Source organism: Leucoraja erinacea, chromosome 30, assembly GCF_028641065.1.
Source record: "Leucoraja erinacea ecotype New England chromosome 30, Leri_hhj_1, whole genome shotgun sequence".
Taxonomy (NCBI): domain Eukaryota; kingdom Metazoa; phylum Chordata; class Chondrichthyes; order Rajiformes; family Rajidae; genus Leucoraja; species Leucoraja erinaceus.
This window is the reverse complement of record NC_073406.1, coordinates 17,938,406-17,957,117: the sequence shown is the minus strand read 5'-3', so window position 1 is coordinate 17,957,117 and position 18,712 is coordinate 17,938,406. Positions and strand designations below refer to the sequence as shown.

At 48.1% G+C, this 18,712-nt stretch overlaps 1 protein-coding gene across 3 annotated transcripts in view; it reads left to right on the top strand.

The window, feature by feature from the left end:
- agrn (agrin) overlaps positions 1 to 18,712 on the top strand; it is a 451,665-nt gene that overhangs the window by 174,855 nt on the left and 258,098 nt on the right. Inside the window, exon 1 of one of the 3 annotated variants that reach the window (XM_055659588.1) lies at positions 2,481 to 2,869. The exons of the other annotated variants lie outside the window; for them this stretch is intronic. Coding sequence (XP_055515563.1) covers positions 2,836 to 2,869 — 34 coding nt within the window. The 5' untranslated portion in view covers positions 2,481 to 2,835. Of the gene's footprint in view, positions 1 to 2,480; positions 2,870 to 18,712 lie in introns of those variants that run through there. 3 annotated transcript variants of the gene reach the window in all.

The window sequence follows — 18,712 nt, the reverse complement described above, 5'->3', positions numbered from 1 at the left end:
CTCAACTTGTGGTGTCGGGTCACCCACTGTGTGATTGTGGTCATGATAGGGTCCAGATCGAATGGACATGGAATGAACAGAGTCTCTTGCCCGGAGTACATAGGTTCAAGGTGAAAGGGAAAAGGCTTAATTGGGATCTGAGGGGTAACTTTTTCACACAGAGGGTGGTGGGTGTACGGAACAAGCTGCCAGATGAGGTAGTTGAGGCTGGGACTATCCTATCATATAAGGAACAGTTAGACAGGTACATGGATAGGACAGGTATGGAAGGATATGGGCTGGTGGGACTAGTATAGCCGGTATGGCCAAGTTGGGCCAAAGGGCCTGTTTCCACACTGTATCACTCTATGACTCTATAGACCCAAAATGCTGGAGTTACTCAGCGGGTCAGGCAGCATCTCTGGAGAAAAAGAATGGCCGACAATTCGGGTCATTTTGACCACCTCCTGTGTGTCAAACCTGTGCCTCAGATTCCTTTTTAATCTTACCCCTCTCAACTTAATTCTATACAGTCTTGTTTTAGACTCCTTATTAATGAGGAACATTTGTGACTATTCACCTTCTCTGCATCATAAAAAGACATATGGTTCATTAATACTCTAAAATCTGCCATTATAACCCAGCATGGCTGATTGAACATAGGAACAGTCCAGCAAAGGAACAGACTCATCAGCCCACAATGTTTATCCTGAACATGATGTCCAATTCAACTAGTCCCCTCCTCCTGCTTATAATCCATACCCTTCCATTCCATTCATATCCATGTGGCTATTCAAAAGTCTCATCATCCTTTCGCGATACAGCATTGAAACAGGCCCTTCGGCCCACGTAGTCCGTGCCAACGACCAATCACCCTGCACACTAACACCATCCTACACACAAGGTTCACAATTTTACCACAGCCCAATTAACCTGCAACTCTGCGCATCTTTTGAGCGTGGGAGGAAACCCTCGCATTCACAGGGAGAGCGTACAAACTCCGTACAGACAGCACCCGTAGTCAGGATCGAACCCTGGTCTCTGCCGCCCCTATCTAAATCCAGAGACATCGGAGGCTGCAGATGCTGAAATCTCAAATGAAAAGCTAACTGCTGAAAGAACCGCTGAGATCCTCCAGCAGTTTGTTTTTCCCCGCAGAAAGTTCCTTTCCTGGGTTTTGAGCAAGGAGAGTTGTGTAACAGTGGTTCACACCCTTGCCCTCAATCACCTCCAGCCTTCCATGGAAATATGTATCACTGTCACTCACCCAGGGCCTCTGCATCCTATAACCAGTATTATTCAGGCCCTGGAGTTTTATCTCACCTTCCCCCAGGGTTTGTCCTGTGTTATCTATTCCCCGAGCCTCGAGCCTCATTGTTCCACAGCTTAATCATCAGAACCAGGCTGTGCAACGATAAGCATTCAGAAGGTTTCCGTTTAACCAAGTGAGGGATCACGTTTTGCATTAGTTTGCACTGATTTCCTTGGAAAATTACCATTTTGGTTCAAGTCAAGAGTGTTTTAATTGTCAGATGAACCGGCAACCAGCAGCTTACACCCCAGCGGCATGAATATTGACTTCTCTAACTTCAAGTAAAGCTTCTGTCCCACTTTCCCGAGTTACTCACGAATTCTCCCGAGTTTTCCCCTTGATTCAAACTCGGACAATTACGGTAATAGCAGCCGTAGGCACTCGGGGCTATTTTTTTTACTCGTGGACATTTTTCAACATGTTGAAAAAACGTCCCGACTTACCTGATGCCCTGAGTACCTACGGCTGGCATTACGAGCCGCTACAAAATATCTACGGACTCCTACGGACTCGCTACGGATATTCTCCGAGTTTGAAGCAAGAGGAAAACTCGGGAGAATTTGTGAGTGGGATGGGGCTTAACCTTTGCCTGCTCTCTCTCTCTCTCTCTTTCTCTCTCTCTCCATCGCTCCTCTCTTCCCAGTTCTCTGACCAATCCTCGTTTACATTTTATCTCGGTTTGCTTTGTTTGTACCTTCTCCTAACTAACAATGATCTATTCTATATGTTCCCTGATCTCCACCCCCTTAGTCTCATTTTCACACCTTGCATTTCCTTATCTCTGTAACTCCCTCTCCCCTGATTCAGTCTGAGGAAGGGTCTCGACCCGAAACGTCACCCATCCCCTCTATCCAGAGATGCTGCCTGTCCCGCTGAGTTATTCCAGCATTTTGTGTCTGTATTCACCATGTACAGGTACAGGATAAAGGGTGTGAGGTTTTGTGCAAGGTAAAGTCTGATTTAAAACAGTTTGAAGGTCTCCAATGAGGTAATAGATGTGAGGTCAGGGTCATTCTTTAGTTGATGAGAGGACAGTTCAGTTGCATGATAACAGCTGGGAAGAAACTGTTCCTGAATCTGGAGGTGAACATTTGCACACTTCTGTACCTCTGTCCTCGCTCTCTTGCAACTCGTTGGATTCATCTTTTAAAAAAGCGAATTACAGTGTTGGAGTACTAACATCCAATAATCTGGATAATTTACTCATTTAGACCCACCAAGCATTCTGGAATCGAGGTGTTTTCAAGAGAGAGTTAGATTTAGCTCTTTCGGCTAAAGAAATCAAGGGATATTGTGAAAAGTCAGGAACGGGGTACTGATTTTGGATGATCAGCCATGATCATATTAAAGGGCCGAATGGCATACTCCTGCACCTATTTTCAATGTTTACTGTAATTAGCAGTTCATTCCATCTTGTTGATGCTTTTTCTTCCTTTAAGCCGTTTGTGTGTATGATTGCAGTGTGGCTCCCGGTAAAATGAACTGAGTGGCTGTAAAGGTTTTTAGAGTTGTCTTTCTTAACACAAACCTTTCTGTTTTATTTTATGCTGCATAAAGGACACAAAAGGATTAGTTATGGTGAGTAAACTGATTGCTTCAAAAATCACTTGGGATGCCAGTTTACATTTTAGCTCATCCTTAAAGGGTTGTGTACTCTGCAAAATATTGTTTTAGTTAACAAAGGATTTTGTCAAAGTGAGGTGAGATAGAGGTGATTGATCCCGATGTAACACCTGCCCGTGTACTATTGAAGGTAGACACAAAATGCTGCAATAACTCAGCGGGACAGGCAGCATCTCTGGAGAGAAGAAACGGGTGACGTTTTGGGTCGAGACCCTTCTTCAGACTGATGTCAGGGGAGAGGGAGATACCACAGATAAGGAGGTGCAAGGTGTGAAAACCGGTCAAAGGGAATGTAGATAACGGTGATTGTAGAATAGATCATCGTTATCTGGGAGAAGGTAACACCAAAGCAAACAGAGATAAAATGTAGTCGGAGACAGTAAGACTGGCTGGAGAACTGGGAAGGAGGGTGACAGAGACAGTGGGAAAGCAAGGGTTACTTGATGTTGGTGAATTCAATGTTCATGCTCCAGCTGACGAACAGCACCTCATATTCCGTTTGGGGAGTCTGCACCCCGGGGGCATGAACATCGACTTCTCCCAATTCTGTTAGTCCTTGCTGTCTCCTCCCCTTCCTCAGCTCCCCTGCTGTCTCCTCCCACCCTCCAGCCTTCCGGCTACTCCTCCTTTTCCCTTTCTTGTCCCCACCCACCCCCACCCCTGATCAGTCTGAAGAAGGGTTTCGGCCCGAAACGTTGCCTATTTCCTTCGCTCCATAGATGCTGCTGCACCCGCTGAGTTTCTCCAGCTTTTCTGTGTAACCTTCAATGTTCATGCTGCTGGGTTGTAAGCTGCCCAAGCGAAATATGAGATGCTGTTCCTCCAATTTGCACTGGGCTACACCAAACCCAAACCAATTAGGAGCAGACGAGGGCATTCGATCCAATTTGTGATCCCAGCTACAAAGACAGATGTGTACAGCAATTTGTTCTTCCCCCGCACAATTAAAGCATGGAATAATCTCCACCCAACTATAGTTACCCAACCAGATACAACTAAATTTAAAGTAGCTCTTTCTTCCCAATAACCCTTTCTGGCTTAAGCCCTCCCTTCACCACCTCCAGTTTAAATTCCATTTGGAATATTTTGGAGGACCAAGAAACCAAGAACCAAGAGCCTCACTGACAATGGAGGAGGCCCAGGACAGAAAGGTCAGTGTGGGAATGGGAGGGGGAGTTAAAGTGTTGAGCAACCTGGAGATCAAGTGGGTGTAAGAGCATCAAATAAGATGTGCGGCTTTGAGATACACAGGATGTATGACACAGAAGCTGGCCATTCGCACCAGGCGGTCCATGCCAGCATTAGTGCTCCATTTGAGCCTCTGCTGATTTCCTTGAGCTACAGTATTGGGTTCTGTCAGGTCAAGCTGGGGTGTAGATGATCGTCAGAGAACTGAGAAACTGGTGGGTGGTGTCGGAAGGAACTGCAGATGCTGGTTTAAACCAAAGATAGACACTAAAAGCTGGAGTAACTCAGCGGGTCAGCCAGCATCTCTGGAGAAAAGGAATAGGTGACGTTTTGGGTCGAGACCCTTCTTCAGGCCTCCTCCTCCTTCAGGTCTGACGAAGGGTCTCGACTCGAAACGTCACCTATTCCTTTTCTCCAGAGATGTTGTCTCGCCCGCTTAGTTACTCCAGCTATTAGTGTCTAACCTGGAGGGTGTGGGGCAGAGGGTGGAAACTGCACCCAGAGCTGGATTGGGAAGGATGCCAGGGGCCAGACCTCCCGTAGCCCATGAGTGAGAGGAGCAACATAGTGAGGTTCACACGGCCCCACCCTCCACCCTCAACATAACCAGCTCCTATTCTGCCCTGGCACCCTGCACCCTAGCGGCATAAACATAGAAACATAGAAATTATGTGCAGGAGTAGGCCATTCGGCCCTTCGAGCCTGCACCGCCATTCAATATGATCATGGCTGATCATCCAACTCTGTATCCCGTACCTGCCTTCTCTCCATACCCCCTGATCCCCTTAGCCACAAGGGCCACATCTAACTCCCTCTTAAATATAGCCAATGAACTGGCCTCGACTACCCTCTGTGGCAGAGAGTTCCAGAGATTCACCACTCTCTGTGTGAAAAAAGTTCTTCTCATCTCGGTTTTAAAGGATTTACCCCTTATCCTTAAGCTGTGACCCCTTGTCCTGGACTTCCCCAACATCGGGAACAATCTTCCTGCATCTAGCCTGTCCAACCCCTTAAGAATTTTGTAAGTTTCTATAAGATCCCCTCTCAATCTCCTAAATTCTAGAGAGTATAAACCAAGTCTATCCAGTCTTTCTTCATAAGACAGTCCTGACATCCCAGGAATCAGTCTGGTGAACCTTCTCTGTACTCCCTCTATGGCAATAATGTCCTTCCTCAGATTTGGAGACCAAAACTGTATGCAATACTCCAGGTGTGGTCTCACCAAGACCCTGTACAACTGCAGTAGAACCTCCCTGCTCCTATACTCGATCCAATTTGACTTCTCCAATTTCCGGTAGCCCTTGCTGTCTCCTCCCCTTCTCAGCTCTCCCTCAGCCCTCTGGCTCATCCTCTTCCTTTCTCCTTTCTTCAACCCCCCCCCCCCCCCCCCACCGTACATCAGTCCGAAGAAGTGTTTTGTCCCGAAACGTTGCCTATTTCCTTCACACCATAGATGCTGCTGCACCCGCTGAGTTTCTCCAGCACTTTTGTCCACCCACTCCAACCCTCAGTCTTGGATCCTCAGCCCACTCACTCGCTGAACGGTGGCCAATAACTGAGGATCCTGAAACGACACATATCCAGATTCTTTAGAGATGACGTCTAATCTGCTGTTGCAATAGCTCCCTGTGTTATTTTTCATATAAACCAACGCCTGCAGTTCCTTGTATCTCCTTATTAGTTTATTGCTTCAGATAGAGTAACAGTGAACGCCGTGACTTGTTCTGCATTTACAGCGAAGAAAGAACTTTGCATCCTTTGCTCCAGGTGTTTCTCCAAAATCTCTTGTACTCTCTATTTAACCAGCTGTAAACCACCTCTTGCTGAGATTTAGTTTAGTTTAATTGCGAGATACAGCGCGGAAACAGGCCCTTTGGCCCACCGAGTCTGCACCGACCAGCGATCCCCGCGCATTAACGCTACCCTCCACACACTAGGGACAAGTTTTACATTTACACCAAACCAATTAACCTACAAACCTGTTTGTCTTTGGAGTGTGGGAGGAAACTGAAGATTTTGGAGAAAACCCACGCAGGTCACGGGGAGAACGTTCAAACTCGATACAGACTGCATTGTACTCATGATCCAATGCTGGGTCTCTGGCGCCATAAGGCAGCAGCTCTACCCCTGCGCCACCATGCAGCCCACGAATGAAAGGATCTTAATTAAAAGATATTAAGGGATCACGTAAGTGGGGATAGTACAGGAAAGGTGGCTTCGGGAAAAAGATCAGCAGGGACCTTATTGACCGGTGGAGCAGGCATAAATGGTTGAATAACTGGCTAGCACTTCTATATGTTAGGATTAATTGATTGCTTGCTTGATACTTCATTGTCACGTGTACTTGGTACAGTGAGGTACTGTGTGCAGACAGTACAAGTATGTTAGAGTCGCCACTTAAAGGGTGCTGGCAATGTACAGGAGGTAAGAATTCCTGTTACCTTTTGCCACCAAAATGGATAAGGAAAGATGCTAGTTAAGTAGCAAGTACAGTTTATAAGACAATTGGACATAGGGGCAGAATTAGGCCATTCGGCCCGTTGAGTCTGCTCTGCCATTCGATCATGGCTCATCTATTTTTTCCTCTAAACCCCATTCTCTTGCCTTCCCCGTAACCGTTGATGCTCTACTAATCACACACGAATGATGGGACACAAAAAAAGTTTAACTCATCAGGCACATCCCAAACCAATTGACACCTACAAAACCTGTACCTTTGATTTCAGGGATGGGGAGGAAGGAAGGTTTTAATGAGGTCCTTCTCGAAGGATGCCCCTTTGCATGAGAAGAACCCACGCATGGGGGTCGTAGAATCAAAGGACTTGGAAGTGTGGGAATAAACCAAAGATCTTGGAGAAAACCCATGCAGGCCACGGGGAGAACGTACAAACTCCGTACAGATACGATGATGCTCCATGTGCCCCACCTTATCCGTGTCGTCCATGAGTTTTGTTATTTCCAGAAATAAACTTTATTCACGCCGACCAACGTGCCCCAACTAAGCGAGTCCCATATTTGGCCCTTATCCCTCTAAATCTTCCCTATCCATGCACTTGTCCAAGTGTCTTTTAAATATTGTTACTTTATCTGCCTCTACTACTCCATCTGGCAGCTCATACCATATACCCACCCACCCTGAGGTCAATGTTGCCCCTCAGGTTCCGATTACATTTTTCCCCTCTCACCTCTTTACAAATAAAAAGCAAAACACTGCATGAAAACACACAAATTGCAGTGTGTTGTGAATGAGAATAGGCGGCAGGGTGGTGTAGCGGTAGAGCTACTGCCTTACAGCGCCAGAGACCCCGGTTCAATCCTGACTACGGGCGCTTGTCTGTACGGCGTTTATACGTTCTCCCCGTGACCTGCGTGGGCTTTACATAGAGACATAGAAAAATAGGTGCAAGAGTAGGCCATTCGGCCCTTCGAGCCTGCACCGCCATTCAATATGATCATGGCTGATCATCCAACTCAGTATCCTGTAACTGCCTTCTCTCCATACCCCATGATCCCTCTAGCCACAAGGGCCACATCTAACTTTCTCTTAAATATAGCCAATGAACTGGCCTCAACCTCTTTCCGTGGCAGAGAATTTCTCCAAGATCTTTGGTTTCCTCCTACACGCCAAAGACGTCCTGGTTTGTAGGTTCATTGGCTTGGTGTAAATGTATAACTGGATGTATAATGTATAACTTCATTGTCCCTAGTGTGTGCAGGGCAGTGTTAATGTGCAGGGATCGCTATTCGCTGCGGACTGAATGGGCCGAAGGGCCTGTTTCTGCTTTGTATCTCTAAACTAAACTAAACTATATAATGTTTAGTTGAATAAGTTAGGTCTTTATTCTCTGGAGCGCAGAAGGTTAAGGGGGGACCTGATAGAGGTCTTTAAAATGATGAGAGGGATAGACAGAGTTGATGTGGACAAGCTTTTCCCTTTGAGAATAGGGAAGATTCAAACAAGAGGACATGACTTCAGAATTAAGGGACAGAAGTTTAGGGGTAATATGAGGGGGATCTTCTTTACTCAGAGAGTGGTAGCGGTGTGGAATGAGCTTCCAGTGGAAGTGGTGGAGGCAGGTTCATTGGTATCATTTAAAAATAAATTGGATAGGCATATGGATGAGAAGGGAATGGAGGGTTATGGTATGAGTGCAGGCAGGTGGGACTAAGGGGAAAAAACATTTGTTCGGCATGACCTTGCAGGGCCGAGATGGCCTGTTTCCGTGCTGTAATTGTTATATGGTTATATGGTTATATTGAATCTGGAAGAACTTTAGCCATAAATGTAATTAGATGAGCAGAACTTGGCTGTAGACCAAGGAGTTTCATAGGGATTACTGAAAAGTAGATTTTTAATCAAAATACAAAGTGCTAGAGGAACTTCAGTGGATCAGGCAACATCTGTGGAAGAACTGAACATGTGACGTTTCAGTTCGGGACCCTTATTCAGATTGAGAAAGGGTTCTGACCCAAAACTTACTCCACTCATTCCCTCCACAGATGCTGCCTGACCTGCTGAGTTCCTCCTGCACTTCGATCACGATTCCAACATCTGTGCTTCATTGTTGATATTTGTATCGGGTTCAGTTTGGGAATATTTTCATGATGATTATAATGATTTAGTATTTTTGTCCATTTACATTTATTCGGGCAACTGCATCAGCTTATGGTTTCCATAATAAACCATAACTAAACTGATAATGGGCACTCCTGCATGTAAAGCTATCTGCCGCAGCCCACAGCTTTAGCAATGTTGGGCTGGTTTTAACCCTTCAGTGGCCCAGGCAGCTTCTACAAAACGCAGAAACAGGCCCTTCGGCCCATTGCGTCCGTGCCGACCAGCGATCACCCCATACGCTAACACTAATATGTGTCGCAATGTCGGTTTATACCGAAGATAGACACAAAGTGCTGGAGTAAGTCAGAGGTCAGGCAACATATCTGGAGAAAAGGAATAGATGGTCTCGGCTCTTCCTTTGACCATCTGTTGCCAGCCCTGATGTGTTCTGGCATTTCCCCCACCCCCCCTCTCCCCCCACCCCTCCCCCTTTCCTGCCACCCCCTCTACTTTCACTCTGAAGAAACGTCACCTGTTCATTTTATCCGGGGATGCCGCCTGACCCGCTGAGTTACTCCAGCACTTTGTGCCTTTCCTCGGTGGAACCCTGCGCCTGCAGTTCCTTCCCACTCTGTTCCAAGTCGCTGCTGGGCAGGAGGAAGGGGAGGAAACAGCTCATCGCTGCCATCTGGTGGTGATGTGCAGCACACCTGGACAGCATCAGAACAAAACCTTCACACTTTCCGCTACATGTCACCGTTTAATAACTTCCTGCTCTGCGACCCTGCACAGAGGCCACCAGAGTATTAGCATGTGGTTTTGATCATGTACAACAAGCTTTTTAATGAGGTGAAGACCTTTAACTAGGAAGCGTGAAGCCTGGTGAAAAATGATTTGCAATCTCTTGGGTGATACACTGTGCCTCTGTGTGTCGCTGCCTCACGGCACACAGAGGGTTCGATCCCGACCTTGGATGCTGTCTGTGTGGAGTTTGCACGTTCTCCCTCTGACCACAGGGGTTTCCTCCAGGTGCTCCATTTCCCACATTGTACAGGTTTGCAGTTAAATTGGCCTCTGTAAAAATGCCCCTAGTGTTTACTAAAGTGGGATAACATAGAACCAGCATGAACAGGTGAACGATGGTTTTCCTTCAGGTTCTTACCGTGGCCAAAGATGTGCGGGTTTGTAGGTTAATTGGCCCTCTGTAAATTGCCCCTGGCATGCAGGAAGTGTAATTGGGAAACAGAAGTAGTGTGAACGGGTGATCGATGGTCACCGTGGACTCTGGGCTGGAGGGCCTGTTTCTGTGCTTCTATCGTTCAGTCACTCAAAGAATCAACCAGTGTAGGCCGGCATGGACGTGGTGGGCTGAATGGCCTGTTTCTGTGCTGCGCTACTCTATGAGCAGAAGGTAAGGGATGAAGGAAGGCAAGAGGTGATTGTAACACAAATCCGGGCCTTCACTCTAGATTGTGTCAGGGAAAGGCAATGAAGAAGGAAGACAGACACTAAATGCTGGAGTAACTCAGCGGGACAGGCAGCAGCATCTCAGGAGAGAAGGAATGGGCGACGTTTCGGGTCGAGACCCTTCTAATGAAGAGGGAACCTCCCTCCAAGTCTCTCTAACTAAATTTGTGCTCCAGTGATCAGAATCTTTTTGGAAAATTCCCTTTTCTTGAAACTTTTGTTAAGGCCATTTAAATATGACCTGGTGCCTAATGACAAGTGGATTTACACCCACCCCCCTCCCCTTGCTACATCCTATATTCCTTCCTCCAGCCTCACACATCTTCTCACATTATCTCACTGCCTTTTGTTTGTTTTTGTTTCCTCTGGCTTTGTCCACCCATCTGAGATAGATAGATAGATAGATAGATAGATAGATAGATAGATAGATAGATAGATAGATAGATAGATAGATAGATAGATAGATAGATAGATAGATAGATAGATAGATAGATAGATAGATAGATAGATAGATAGATAGATAGATAGATAGATAGATAGATAGATAGATAGATAGATAGATAGATAGATCCTTTATTGTCATTCAGACCTTAGAGCGCCAGACACGCACGTTCAATCCTGACCATGGTTTGTACATTCTCCCCGTGACCACGTGGGTTTTCTCCAGGTGCTGAGGTTTCCTCCCACATTCCAAAGACGTGCGGATTTGGCAGTTAATTGGCTTCGGCAAAGATTGTAAATTGTTCCTAGTGTGTGTGTGTGTGTGTGTGTAGGATAGTGTCAGTGTGTGGGAATCGCTGGTCGGCGCAGACTCGGTGGGCTGAAGGACCTATTTCTGTGCTGTTTCTCTAAACTAAACTCAGCGAGTCAGGCAGCATCTCAGGAGAACATGGATAGCTGATTACTCAATGATGGTACTTTATTTAACGCATGTAAATCGTCCCTGGTGTGTAAGGTAGTGTTGGCGTACAGGGTGGTCACTGGTCGGCACGGACTCGGTGGGTTGAAGGGCCTGTTACCGCGCTGTATTTCTAAAGTCCGAAGTCAGCGTTTGTGGAGGAGTATTTAGTAAATCTCTTCCAACTCTAAGAAAGCAGAGGCGCTGGCAAGCGTTCCCCCCACAGTTCTTGTATTCTGTTTAATTTATTGTAGTGCAGTGAAAAACGTTTGTTGCGTGCTAACCAGTCAGCGGAAAGACAATACATGATTACAATCGAGCCGTCCACAGTGTACAGAGACATGATAAAGGGAATAACATTTAGTGCAGGGTAAAGTCTGATCAAAGATCGGCTGTGGATCTCTAAGATAGTAGTTCAGAACTGCTCTCTGGCTGTGGTAGGATGATTCAGTTGCCTGATAACAGCTGGGAAGAAACTGTGCTGTGCCTTAATCTGGTGGTTTGCGTTTTCACACTTCTGTACCTTTAGCCCGAGGAGAGAAGAGGGAGTGGCCAGGGTGCGACTCGTCCTTGATGATGTTGCTGGCCTTGCCGAGGCAGCGTGTGGTGTAAATGGAGTCAATGGACGGGAGGTTAGATTGTGTGACGGTCTGAGCTGCGTCCACAATTCGCTGCAATTTCTTGCGGCCTTGGATGGAGCTGTTCCCAAACCAAGCTGCGATGCATCCTGATGAAATGTGTTGTTGGTCAAAGCATTAAGGGCAAGGTCACCAGCTGACCGCTTGATGGACCATGACATGGAGAGGGATGTGTGTGAGGAGGATGTTTTTTGATCAGGTCCTGCACCCTGAGGCAGTGGCCTCTCACTGTGAAACTGGCTCCGTGTCGGGGCCAGGGCTGACTTCTCTGCGCCTCCAGATTCCTACTGTAACTGTAACGGTGGTGGCAGGTTCCAGCTAGCGGGAAGTCCAGGCGAAACTGTTGCAGCAAAAGGAGTTGAGTGCGACGTCATATCGCCTGATCTGTAAACTCTTTGCATGCTAACCTTCCCACACAGGCATGTACATGCAAACTCACACCCTCGATCGTATCCGCTGTCACGCACGCACGCACGCACACCACACAAAATCACACGGACTCTCTCACTCACAAAAACCGACACAATCAGTGGGGCAGCGGTAGAGTTGCTGCCTTACAGCGCCAGAGACCCGGGTTCGATCCTGACTGTGGGTGCTTGTCTGTACAGAGTTTGTACCTTCTCCCCGTGACCTTTGTGGGTTTTCACCAAGATCTTCGATCTCCTCCCACACTCCAAAACGTGCATGTTTGTAGGTTCCTTGGCTTGGTGTAAATGTAAATTGTCCCTAGTGTGTTCAGGACAGTGCTAGTGTGCAGGGATCGCTGGTCGGTGTGAATGTGGTGTCTGAAGGGCGACCTTATTGAGGTGCACAAGATCATGAGGGGCATGGATGAAGGGAACGCTCACAGTCCCAGCCTCTCCTCCCAGCTCAAACCACTTCTCCGGGATCTCCGGTTTCCTCCCACACATTAACACGATCCTTAATTGGCTTGGTATAATTGTAAATTGTCCCGAGTGTGTGTAGGATGGAGTAAGTGTGCGGGATCGCTGTTCGGCGCGGGCTTGGTGGACTTTTTCCATGCTGTATCTCTAAACTAAGCTAAATTTGCGGATATATCAATAGGAAGAGTTTAGAGGGCTATGGGCCAAAGGCAAATGGGACAACTTGGGCAAGGTGGGCGTTTCTGTGTTTCCAAGGTGGGTGCTTCCTAAGACCACTGTCCCACCATGGGGAGATTGCAACGGCCTGATGTTGTGCATTTACCCCAGAGAGGCACCTGCGTTTACAGCAGAATTAAAGGAATCTGGTCAACATTTCCACCTGTAATACAACCAGGTGGCAGCAGGTGGCAGTAGAAGCCCACTCATGGGATCAGATCCACCTGCAGTGCTCATTCCTACTCTCCACAGGTGGTCATTAAATTGCCTCCACTGAGAAAATAACCAATGCTGCATTTTAATTACATCATTTCCTCACAACTTCAGCCATGTGAGACATAGATAATGGATTTTTGAAGAGTTGACAATATATTTTCATGGTTATTTCAGCATCGGGAGAGAGGTTTGCCAGTTATAGACTCCCGTTTCCAAGAGCTCTTAGGAACTCATCCCACAAAATCTATTGCCCTCCCTCCACTAAACCCCAGCTGGATACATATTGGTATCTCTAACCAGCTTATATAGTTTTAATTCTTTGCTGCATGACTGTTTATGCAAGATTTGCGGTTATAATGGTTAGAATAATTGCCCCCTTTTTTGTGCGAAATCCTTGGAACATCCCACACAGAGTGACCACAACACCTTAACGTGTTGAGATCGTTATAAATAAGAATAAGTCTGGACCACGGGGGAAAGCACTAAAGTGGGGGGTGAGGCAGATTATCACATTTGTTAGGCAGGAGAGGAAAATAGGAGCAGTAAGTTATTGGTAAGTTCACACTAGACATTGGGGAGTCGTTTAAATACGAGCTGATGCGAGTTTAGCATGTTCCTGTAGGGAGGAGGGACAGGCAAGGGAATGAACCAGTCAGGTTGTAACAAGGGCGGCATGTTGGCACAGTGGTAGAGTTGCTGCCTCACAGCGCCACATACCCAGGTTCGATCCTGACCATGGGTGCTGTTTGTACGGAGTTTGTACTTCCCGTGACCTGCGTGCCGTTTCCCCGGGACCTCCAATTTCCTCCCACAGTCCAAAGACGTGCAGGTTTGTAGGCTAATTGGCTTGTAATGAATATGTAAAGTTGTCCCTGGTGTGTGTAGGGTAGTGTTAACATGCGGGGATCGCTGGTCGGTGTGGGCTCGGTGGGCCGAAGGGCCTTTATCCCGCGCTGCACCTCTAATCTAAACCAACTAAACTAAACTAAATGATGACAACAAAACATTGAGAAGTTGGTAAAAGTACCAGGAAAGAAGCGAAAGGCATGTTCTGTCCACGACAGAGACAACAGGCCCCAAGGGAGATGGGATCATTTCTGCTGGGGTGAGGGGAATGTGTTTCTTGCTGGAGGTCTGGAGCTCAGACCCTGAACGTGGGCGAATGAGTTTCTGATGCACAGCAGCCTGAACAACACTGGGCCAAGAGCTGGAAACTAGGATTAGGCTGGAGAGGCCATTTTGGACCAAAGTGTGGGGCCTCACGCATTGTGAATAAAACCATCTTTATTGGCAAATGCAACTGCTACACACGCGCGCGTTAAGTGAGAGCTCAAGCACGGTCCCTGCTGCTGCTGTCGGACACACTCATTGACTGATGATGATCCTACATTCGCAAACTCTCTCCAAACTCAGTCACGTGACTGTCCCAGCTCCACTGACGAGGGTTCGATCTATAAGTGGCTCAACCACCAGATGGCGCCACAGAAGGTGAAATGAACAAAGAGGGAGGGCCTCCCTCCTACAGTGTTAGAATGTTCTGCGGTGCAGTGTCTCTGGATCCGTGAGATCACATCCAAATGGAGACGGCTAATTTAGAGAAGGTTATAGTCCTAGAGGCCCTTCGGCCCAACTGAGGCTATCAAGCCCCCATTTTTACCCAAATGCCGTTTCCCCTGCATTGCCACAAACTCCCCCAGATTCTACAACACAGCTACACACTCTGGGCAAGTTACAGCAGTCATTGACCCAACACGCGAGAATATTTTGGGATGCAGCCTGAGAAAAGGCCCTTCGGCCCACAGTGTCCACACCGACCTACGATTGCCCACTGTTATCCCACTTTTCCATTCACTCCCTGCACACAAAGAGGACAACTGACCTACAAACCTGCACGCTTTTGGGATGTGGGAGGAAACCGCAGCTCCGGGAGGAAGCCCATGCGGTCAGAGGGAGAACGTGCAAACTCCACACAGACAGCACCGGAGGTGGGGATTGAACGCGGCTGCTCTGCCGGTCGGCACACGCCTTGTTACAGGATAGATTTGAGGGATTTTAAATGCAGTATTTCTCCGTTGGACATGAATGGGCCGTGTTGTATTGAGTTGATGTCATTCAATATAGACGGCTTTTCTTTCATACAAACCATTTGATCTCCATTTCAATGGGTAGGGTTACCGATCTTATACAGGGCTTATATCAAACGGGAGGTATTGAGGTTGTGCGGGCCCCGTTTTACTGGTGCTTGGAGGCAAATCTCTAAACATTTGGACCCACTGAGCTTCCTGATGGGAGGTGTTACGTTCAACCTAGTTTAGTTTATTTATTGTCACGTGTACAGAAATATTGACAATCACACTATACATGAGGACAATGGATTCTCTTCTGGAGCAGAGAGTGGCCATCTTGCAGCTTCCGAGTCTATGGAAAGTCTGACCCTGGCCCACAGAGATGTGCAGCTTCTTGTATCTGCACTCGGTGTAAAGGCAGCACTGGATGGACGATGTCGGGGTGGGCCCGGCCCAGCGCTCCTCCCACTGCTGATCTGTGCAGCTGCCGCAGGCTGAGCTCCATCCTCCCGGCTGCTGCGGGGTCTCCCGCGGCCGCCTCGACCCACACCATCGCCGCCGGCCACGGCACACGTACCGCCTCGACCCACACCACCGCCACCGGCCACCGCACATGTACCGCCTCGACCCGCACCACCGCCACCGGCCACCGCACATGTACCGCCTCGACCCGCCACCGGCCACCGCACATGTACCGCCTCGACCCGCACCACCGCCGCCGCACACGTACCGCCTCGACCCACACCACCGCCGCCGGCCACGGCACATGTACCGCCTCGACCCACACCACACATGTACCGCCTCGACCCACACCACCGCCGCCGACCATCGCACACGTACCGCCTCGACCCGCACCGCCGCCGGCCACGGCACACGCACCGCCTCGACCCGCACCACCGCCACCGGCCACGGCACACGTACCGACTCCAGCGGCCGCCCCTCCATTTCCGTGCGCTGAGATGGCGGCAGTGGAAGGTGAAGGGGAAAGTTATCGGCTGTGAGCAGTTCGTGAACTTCCCTCCCTTTAGAAAACGCACCGAAACCGCACGATCGACTCAGGAAGCGAAACACTTTGGAGAGCGAGGGAGGGAAATAAGAGTGGGGGGAGACAGGCCATTTGGCCCATCGAATCAGAGCATACACTAGTTCTATCCCACACACACTAGGGACAATGTACCAATAAACCTGCACGTCTTTGGGATGTGGGAGGAAACCGGAGCACCCGGAGCAAACCCTCGCTGTCACACGGAGAACGTACAAACTCCGTACAGTCAGCACCTGTAGTCAGGATCGTACCCGGGTCTCTGGCGCTGTAAGGCAGCAACTCTACCGCTGCAGCAACTCTAAAGCGACCACGGCACATTGAAGAGGAGGGGCGACTGTTGGAGCAAACAGGCAGCGTGTTTGCGGTGGTTACAAAGCAGATTAGAGTCTATAGTTGATACTCACGTGTACTTTGTGCCTCTGCTCCATAGGATGTCGCTAACAGTTGGTCTTTTCATCAAGGCCTCTCCTGAGAGAGGTCGATTGGAATCTGGCATTTGGATTTTGATGTTGTTTCGATTTAATTTTCACCGATGGAAAGGTCACTTTGTCACCTTTCACTCCTTGGAGAGGTTTAGTTTAGTGATATAGCACAGGCCCTTCGGCCCAACAAGTCCACACTGACCAGCGATCCCCGCACACTTGCACTATCCTACACACACTGGGGACAATTTACAATTATACCGTAGCCAATTAACCTACAAACCTGTACGTCTTTGGAGTGTGGGAGGAAACCGGAGCTCCTTGAGAAAACGGGGAGAATGTACAAAGTCCATACAGACAGCACCCATGGTCAGGATTGAACCCGGGTCTCTGGCACTGTAGGGCAGCAACTCTACCGCTGAGCACACCTACTGGTGGGCTAGATGTTTCTGTATCGTGTGCGTAGGGATGAGGGGGAATCTTTGACTGATCTTTGAAACATGATCCTTGAAGGAAAATGTTCTTTTTCTGTTGCAACACGATGCCGTGTGTAACCACTCTGAGCGATGTACGACAAAGCTTGCGTGCACTGCTCTCTCGCAGGTAATTCCATCCTCCGCACTTGTGCCTCAGTCTGTCTCATTCACCTGGTCCTTCCTTGTTGGAACAGATGCCTCTGTAAGATGATCCCAGACAGCAAGCCCGAGAGGAGAACTCCTTTTTGTTAATGCACTCAATCAACCAGCCACGGCCGAACAATGCCTGAATTTATTCCAGAGATGCTGGAGTATCACCACTCCAAAGGTTTACCTAGAACATGGAGCGGTAATGTTGCCACCTTACAGTGGCCCTCAGAGACCCGGGTTCGATCCCGACAATGGGTGTTGTCTGTGAGGAGTTTGTACGTTCTCCCCGTGACTGCATGGGTATTCTCTAGTGCAGGTTTGTATGTTAATTAGCTTAGGGCAATCTACAAAGGCCAATTAACTTAGAAACCTGCAAGTGTTTGGAATGTGGGAGGAACCGGAAGAAACCCACAGGGAGTACGTGCAAACTCCGCACAGCCAGCAACCGAGGTGAGGATCGAACCCGGGTCTCTGGTGCTGTGAGGCAGTAGCACTACCAGCTGCGCCACTGTGCGGCATCGACTGGGCTTGTATTCGCAGGAATTTAGAAGGATGAGAGGGGATCTTACAGTAACATAAAATTCTTAAAGGATTGGACAGGCTAGATGCAGGAAAAATGTTCCCGATGTTGGGGGAGACCAGAACCAGGGGTCACAGTTTAAGGATAAGGGGTCGGCCATTTAGGACTGAGATGAGGAAAAACGTTTTCACCCGGAGAGTTGTGAATCTGTGGAATTCTGTGCCACAGAAGGCAGCGGAGGCCGGTTCACTGGATGCTTTCAAGAGCGAGTTAGATTTAGCTCTTAGGGCTAGAGGAATCAAGGCGTATGGGGAGAAAGCAGGAATGGGGTACTGATTTTGGATGATCAGCCATGATCATATTGAATGGCGGTGCTACTCCTGCATCTATTTTCTATGTTTCCATGTTCCTGGAGATACTTTGCTAAACAAAATGTAAATCGAAAAGTTTGGTGGCAATATTCGTTGGGTATTTTGTGATCGTATATTTCAACAAAGGGGAAATGCTGCAAAATGTGTTAGAGAGTAAAAGACTTTATGACTCAAAGATGTGCACCGCAATTCCTAAATCAAATGCAAGTCAAGGAATTAAGATTCTGAACATGCCTGTACATAGTTCGTTAATGTACCAACACATCCCAAATGAATTCACAGGAAAATTGTGTCAAAGATTAATGCTGGATTGGTTTTACATAACATAGAAACATAGAACATAGGTGCAGGAGTAGGCCACTCGGCCCTTCGTGCCAGCACCGCCATTCAGTATGATTATGGCTGATCATCCAAAATCAGTACCCCATTCCTGCTTGCTCCCCATACGCCTTGAGTCCGTTAGCCCGAAGAGCTAAATCTTACTCTCTCTTGAATGCATCCAGTGAATTGGCCTCCACTGCCTTCAGTGGCAGAGAATTCACAGCAGCTTCACAATGGAGGTGTAAAGCAGATTAAGAAAGGTGTTTTGTGTTTTGAGACGGAAGCTCAGTCACTGTTGGTGAAGAGGTTAACTACAAGGTACCCATAGGGTTTGATTTGTAGGATATCAAATTGAGGGAGAG